Here is a 6756-nt window from a genome sequence, read left to right as displayed (position 1 = left end):
GGATTCTAGGCAGGGGCTCTACCACTGAGCCACGCCCCCAGCCCCTCCCTGGGGGATTCTAGACAGAGGCTCTACCACTGAGCCACGCCCCCAGCCCCTCCCTGGGGGATTCTAGACAGAGGCTCTACCACTGAGCCATGCCCCCAGCCCTTCACTGGGGGATTTTAGGCAGGTAACTTTACTACTGAGCTACATCCCTCATCCTTTAGTTTGGAACAAGATCATAATAAGTTGCCCACATTGGTCTTGAACTCTCAGTCCTCAAGCCTTTACCAGTTTATATGAAAACAGATAAAATCCAGGCTGACAAGATGACCTATTTGTTAAAGGTGTTTGCTCCAATCCTGACCATCAGAGTCTAATCCCAGAAACTCACAAGGTACAAGAAAAGAACCAACTAGGAGAGTTGTCCTCTGAGCTCCACACGGCACCATGCACTCCCGGACACACACTAGTGAACATACAACATTTCTGTTACAATCCGTACAGACACTCCCATGGGTGTGTAACATAACGTAACCAGCAGCTCTGACAGAGCACAGACGCCTGGACACAGTGAGAATTTTCTTGTTGTTTTGTTTTGGTTTTTTTGAGGTAGGGTTTCTTTGTGTAAACCAGGCTGGCCTGGAACTCACTCTGTAGACCAGGCTGGCCTTGAGCTTACATTGGTCTACCTGCATGTGCACCACAATGCCTGACCCAATACAGTGAGAATTTAACAAACCAGCTTAGTCGGAGGCTACACTCTCCTCCCTCAGGAGGTTAAGGGAGCCAGCAAGGGTGTCCGGAGGAACTATTTAGCACGTGTACTCTAAAATGGAAGAAATAGGACCCGCTTGCAGAGAACCTACTTCTAGAATATATTTTTTATTTTAAGGGCTTATTTTATTTTTATTTGTGTGTATGAACATTTTGGGCTTGTATATATGAATGCGCCCCACATGTGGAGACCAGAAGAGGGCACTGGGAACCACACCCCGGTCCTCTCCAATTACAGCAAGTGCTCTTAATCACTGAGCCATCTCTTTGGCCCCAGAATTTATTTTTTTCTAACATGATCCTTTAATGGTTGGAGATTTACTAGGAAGCAAATTTTCCATAAATTCCAACATATATTAGGCTAGAGAGGCAGAACAATAGTTAAGAGCACTGGCTAGTCCCAGCAACTATATGGTAACATACAACATCCGTAACTCCAGTTTTAGGGTATCTGTTACCCTTTTCTGGCCTGTGTGCATGAGGCATATACATAGTACACATATATATGTGCAAGCAAAATGCTCATACAAGTAAAATGTTTTTTAAAAAATCTTCGAAAATTTTAACATTTTAAATATTTATTCATAGTTCAATTGGTATGGTGCTTGCATAGCTTTTCCAAGTCTTTAGGTTTAATCCTTATCACCACATAAATCAGGCATGGTAAGCCAGGCCTATAATCCTGTCACTCAGGATAGTGAAGGAAGGAGCGTCAGAAGTTTGAAGCCATCAGCTACATAAGGGATTTGAGGCTGGCCTGGGCTACGTGAGACCCTGTCTGAAAAGACACAAGAGAGGGTAAGGGTTGGAGGGATGCTTGCCTATAGCACAAGTGTTTACATTCCAACAGAGCTGGTTGGAATGAAAGATAGCAAGAATCTGGGAAAAGAAAGATAGCAAGAAGATCGTCCCGAGAATCACAGCCTTCCCTAGGCAGCAGGACTGGACGGCTCTAACAGCTGACAGGCCACTCCCTAACCCATCCCCTGCCACTATGGGAAGATCCCCACTGTGCCCTCAGAGCTGCTGGATGGAGGGTATAGCACAGTGGGAGAGCACCTGCCTAGCACACTCGAGGCCCTGGGTTCCATCCCCAGCCACACAAGGCAGATAAAAAGCTCTCTAGACTTTAAAGATTTTTGAGAGGTGGGTAGCTCTTCTGAAAGGCTGTGTTGTGTATGTCAGGCGTACGAAGAGGGCAAGTTGCTAAATGTGCAGTTTCTTGGAGCTCAGTGGGTAAAGGCTTTCGCTGCCAAGCCCGATGACCTGAGGTTGATCCCTAGAACCCACGTGACGGAACAAGAAAACTAGCTACTACAAGTCCTCTGACCTCCATGTGCACCCCTGTACGCAAAAAAATAAATAAATATTATTAAACTGCCGCTTTGGAGCTTTGGAGCTGGTGACTGCTCAGTGGGCGACTCGAGATGAAGCCCAGCTCTGCCCTCTAGTGTCCGCAGGGAAACACTTCACAGACTACGATCCAGGCAGGAGCCAGCTAGGGTAGAAAGCTCTCTCTCCCTGGGGAAGCAGTTGGAACATGGAGACCCAGGCAATACCGAACCAAGGAAGAGTTGACTCATTCCTGGAGGTTTCTGCAGTAGCTCAGAAACCCTGTGTACTCCGAGGCAGGCAGGCACAACCCAGATCCACCTGCCTTGTGGTTGGAAGCATGGACGGAGGGGGTAGGAGGGCTGTCACGATAGCCCCGAAGGTAAAGCTTGATGACTTTGAGTTTGATCTCCAGAACCTATGTAAAAAGCACTCAGCACCCACACGCACATAAGTAAGGAATGAAAAAACAAAAAAGATAAACACAGCCTTTAGAAAAGGGGGGAGCATAGAAATTCAGACTACACTAGTAGAGGGTTTGAAAGAAGCCAGGACTAGAGTGTATGTGGCTCAGTGGCAGAGTTCTTGCCTAGCATGCACAAGGTCATGGGTTCTGTGCCGAGCACCAACGGACATGGGGAGGGGAGAAAGAGACAGAGAAAGGAGAGAGAGAGAAGAAAAGATGCTGAGTATGGTGGCCTCCCAATACTCAGGCAGCTGAGGTAGGATTGCTGCCAGTTTGAGGTCAACCTGGGTGTGTAGTGAGACTCTGGTGCATTAGATCCAGGGTAGGGTGCTTATCTCACATGCACCAGAGCCTAAGTTTAATTCACGGTACAGTTATTAAACTAATTTCCTTTGGTTGGTTTGGGTTTTTTGAGACAGAATTTCTCTGTGTAGCCCTGCCTGTTTTGGAACTTGCTCTGTAGACCAGGCTAGCCTTGAATTCACAGATCCACCTGCCTCTGCCTCTCTGCCTCTCTGCCTCTCTGCCTCTCTGCCCCTCTGCCCCTCTGCCCCTCTGCCCCTCTGCCCCTCTGCCTCTCTGCCTCTCTGCCTCTCTGCCTCTCTGCCTCTCTGCCTCTCTGCCTCTCTGCCTCTCTGCCTCTCTGCCTCTCTGCCTCTCTGCCTCTCTGCCTCTGCCTCTGCCTCCTGAATGCTGATATTAAAAGTATGTGTCACCACTGTCTGACTGATTTTTGAAGTTAACCAGGAGCTTAGAATGTTTGGGTTTTTTTTTTTTTGTCTTTTTTTGTTTGTTTGTATTTCGAGACAAGGTTTCTCTGTGTAGCTCTGGCTGTCCTGGAACTCACTCTATAGACCAGGCTGCCCTCGAACTCAGAAATCTGCCTGCCTCTGCCTCCCAAGTGCTGGGATTAAAGGCGTGCAACACCACTGCCCGGCGAGCTCAGAATGTTATTTGTAGAGTGTCTATCTATACACAAAGCCCTGGAGTTGATCCTTAGTCCCATATATTCCAGGGATACTTGAAATCCCAGCACTTGGGAGGCTAAGGCAAAAGGATAAAGGAGAGTTCAAGGACAGCCTGAGCTACATATTGAGAACCTGTCTCAAAAATAGACAGGAAAGGAGGAATGCCGCCTTTGGTGGAGAGGCAGGCATCCATCTAGAATATACAGACCAAACTGTTTGGTATAAAAGAAGACAGCCAAGATGAGGCCTCATTATCTTACCCAGAAGTCTTCAGGAGACAAGCCCTCCTACGCTAGGTACTAACAGGAGAGCCGGACTGGCTCAGAGTCCAGCAGAGCCTCACCTGCCATCACTCCACCCCCTCCCCCACCTCCATCTCCTCTTCTGGCCTTTCCCTCAGGTCTCAGCCCAGACCCCTTGTTTTATCCCATCCAGGGGGTAGCCAGATGTCTGCGTTTGGTGTTGCACCCCTTGCGGCTGCCAGTCAACCCAACAGCCTTGCAGATGTGGGCAGCCTCCTGGGACCCAGGATGGCTGCTGGAGGTCTCCCTGGCAGGTGGGTCCAGACATGAAGGTGACCCACCTGAAGGTTGGTGGCATTTTCACAGGCTGGTAGCACCTTGTGACTTACTTATCTCCCCTTGGCTTCCTGGGCTAGCCTTGGGTAACACAGCAAGCTTGCCTTCTTTGCCCTTTTGCTCTGTTCTTCCTGGAAGATGCCCATTCCCACCTCTCTCCCTGCGCCACAGTGTTTTCGGGATGCCCAGCCAGGTTCCTGTGTTGCAGTCGGCTGTGCCAGGTGTTAGCGGCAGTGCAGGACTCCCCTTTGGAGGTGAGTCCTACCTGTGGAGACCTGGGTGGGGAGGGAAAGCACCCCAAGACTGAGAAGGCTCAAACCATCCTTTTCTCTAACCTCTCTCTGTCTCTCTTTGTGTTGTGAGCAGCCTTCACCAACCCCTTTGCCACCCCTCCCCAACCCCAGCTGCCTTCCACCAACCCATTCCAGCCCAATGGTCTAGCCTCAGGTAAGTTCCCAAAGCTGACTTCTATGATTTTTAGAGTGCCAACTCTCCTAACCCTATATCTCTCATTATCCAAAGAGTAGTCAACATCCCGCTCCTCCCCCCACTGTCTGCCAGCTAGCCCAGGCTAATTCCTTCTGCAAATCAAGCCGCCTAGTGGACTAAAATAGAAGCATCCATGCCATAGTGAACGGAATGTCACAGAAAAAGCGCCACATGGTGGTGTGGCCCTGTAATACCAGTACTGCTTAAGAGAGAGGATTGTCACAAGTTCAAGGACAGACTGGGGTACATAGTGAGACTCTGTCTCAAAAACATAGATTTAAAGGATGGAGAGTCAAGAGAGAGGCAGGTGAGTGGAGGGGGAGGCAGGAGGCACGCCTCATCCCCAAGTCGGTTCTCACGTGTATTTTCCTGCCCTTGTGTACACTGTGTGTGTGTGACTCAGGTGGTCTCCTGTTTGCCCGGCCTGAGACTCCATCGAGCTAAAAGGATTTGAGGAATTAAGACAATATAGAGGCTGTGGAGGGCCGGGGGCAAGGAACTGCTAGGCCTTGCTGACAAACAAGGACAGGGGTAATAAGGAACTCCCTAAGCTTAGGCTTGGGCACTGAAGGGGAAGCCCGGCTGCTCCGAGGGACGGATCTGCATGCGGGTTAGAGACAGGAGCGTCTGCTGCGGCAGCTAAGAGGAAAATACACGTGAGAACTTGGGGAAGAAGTGTACCTCCCTCCTTTTCCCCCTCTCTCCTCCACTCACCTGCCTCCCTCTCTTGACTCTCCATCCTTTAAGTCTGTTTGTGAGACAGTCTCACCATGTACATCAGGCTGGCCCGAACCAGCACTGGGAAGGTAGGTTAAGAAGATCCTGAGTGCGAGGCCATCTCTAGGTACATAGTGAGCCCAAGGACAGCTTGTCTCCTAAGTGGGAAGGGGACACGGAGAGAGAGAATCAATAAGACGGGACATAGCGAGGGGTCACAATTCACCTGTCTGTGGGCCCGTCTGTGTGGCTAACAAGCGCTGCACAATTCAAGCCGGGAGCCCCGAGCGCAGTGACATCACAGGCTTGTCGGGAAAAGCTGGATGGCTGTAGGGCTTCTTCCCTCAAGGCCCTTCCACTGTGGGAAAAGTGACCCCATATGGAAAATGGGGAGATTGAGAGGGGAATGTCAGCTCATCTGCCTGAAGTCCGCCTGAGCCTCCCATCTCTCGCTCCACAGGGCCTGGGTTCGGGATGGGCAGTGTTCGGCCAGGCCTTCTCCAGCCAGTGCCACCCTCCGGGGCCTTCGCCAGTACCTTCCCTGCACCGGTGTTCCCCACACAGGCAGGGCTGGCTGAACAGCAGAACGGTAAGAGGACCCGGTATGAGCCCTCCCTTTCCTCCGTGTATCCCCACTGTACGTCCGGACAGCACAGCCCCTGAGTACCGTGTGTGATCTGTTCCAGGAACCCCACCCCCACCCCGCGTGAGCACCGGACCCTTTAGATACTCAGTTCATGTAAACGCATTGCGTTTACACAGAAACTGTACACGCTAAGTGCGCATGTGCATTAATCCCGGCTACTCAAGAGGCTGAGACAAGGGCAAGGACTGCCGGGAATACTCACTTAGTGAAAAGAGGGCGGGATGGAGCTTACTGGTAGAGTTTACCTCCACTCTCAGTCCAATAAAGAAGGAAGGAACCTATACACACCCGTCTCTCCGTGTGTATACTTTTAAAGGAATTTTATTTGGTATGTGTGGTTGTTTTGCCTCCATGATGTGAACCTTGGTCCTCTAGAACAGAGGGTTGTGTTTTTAACTGTGGAGCCATCTTTCCAGCCTTTGCCTGTTTTGTTTTTTATTTGTGTGTGTTTGGGTGAGCATGTCATGGCACTGCCATGAAGGTCAAGACAGCTTGTGATAAGTCATGTCTCTCCTTCCACCGTGTGGATCCTGGGAATCGAACTCAGGTCTTCAGGCAACAGAAGCCTTTACCACTGATCCATTTTGCCAGCCCTTTTTTTATCTTGTCTTATTTTTTGTTTTGTTTTGAGATAGGTATATAGTATGTAGCCCAGGCTAGCCTTGAATTCCTGATCATCCAGCTTGCCAAGTGCTGGGGTTACATAAATTGGACACTATACTTGGCTGTTTATAATCTTTTTGTTTGTCCAGACAGGGTTTCTCTGTGTAGCCCTGGCTGTCTGGAACTCACTCTGTAGAC

General features: G+C 50.0%; 1 protein-coding gene across 2 annotated transcripts in view; it reads left to right on the top strand.

Annotated features, from left to right (window-relative positions):
* Agfg2 (ArfGAP with FG repeats 2) overlaps positions 1-6756 on the top strand; it is a 35140-nt gene that overhangs the window by 25189 nt on the left and 3195 nt on the right. For both annotated transcript variants that reach the window (XM_028777864.1, XM_028777863.1), the window contains 4 exons: positions 3961-4081; positions 4275-4357; positions 4470-4550; positions 5770-5898. In XM_028777864.1, coding sequence (XP_028633697.1) covers positions 3961-4081; positions 4275-4357; positions 4470-4550; positions 5770-5898 — 414 coding nt within the window. The remainder of the gene's footprint in view (positions 1-3960; positions 4082-4274; positions 4358-4469; positions 4551-5769; positions 5899-6756) is intronic.

Source organism: Grammomys surdaster, unplaced genomic scaffold (assembly GCF_004785775.1).
Source record: "Grammomys surdaster isolate TR1022 unplaced genomic scaffold, NIH_TR_1.0 316, whole genome shotgun sequence".
NCBI classification, from domain to species: domain Eukaryota; kingdom Metazoa; phylum Chordata; class Mammalia; order Rodentia; family Muridae; genus Grammomys; species Grammomys surdaster.
This window is presented reverse-complemented; position numbering and strand designations above follow the sequence as displayed.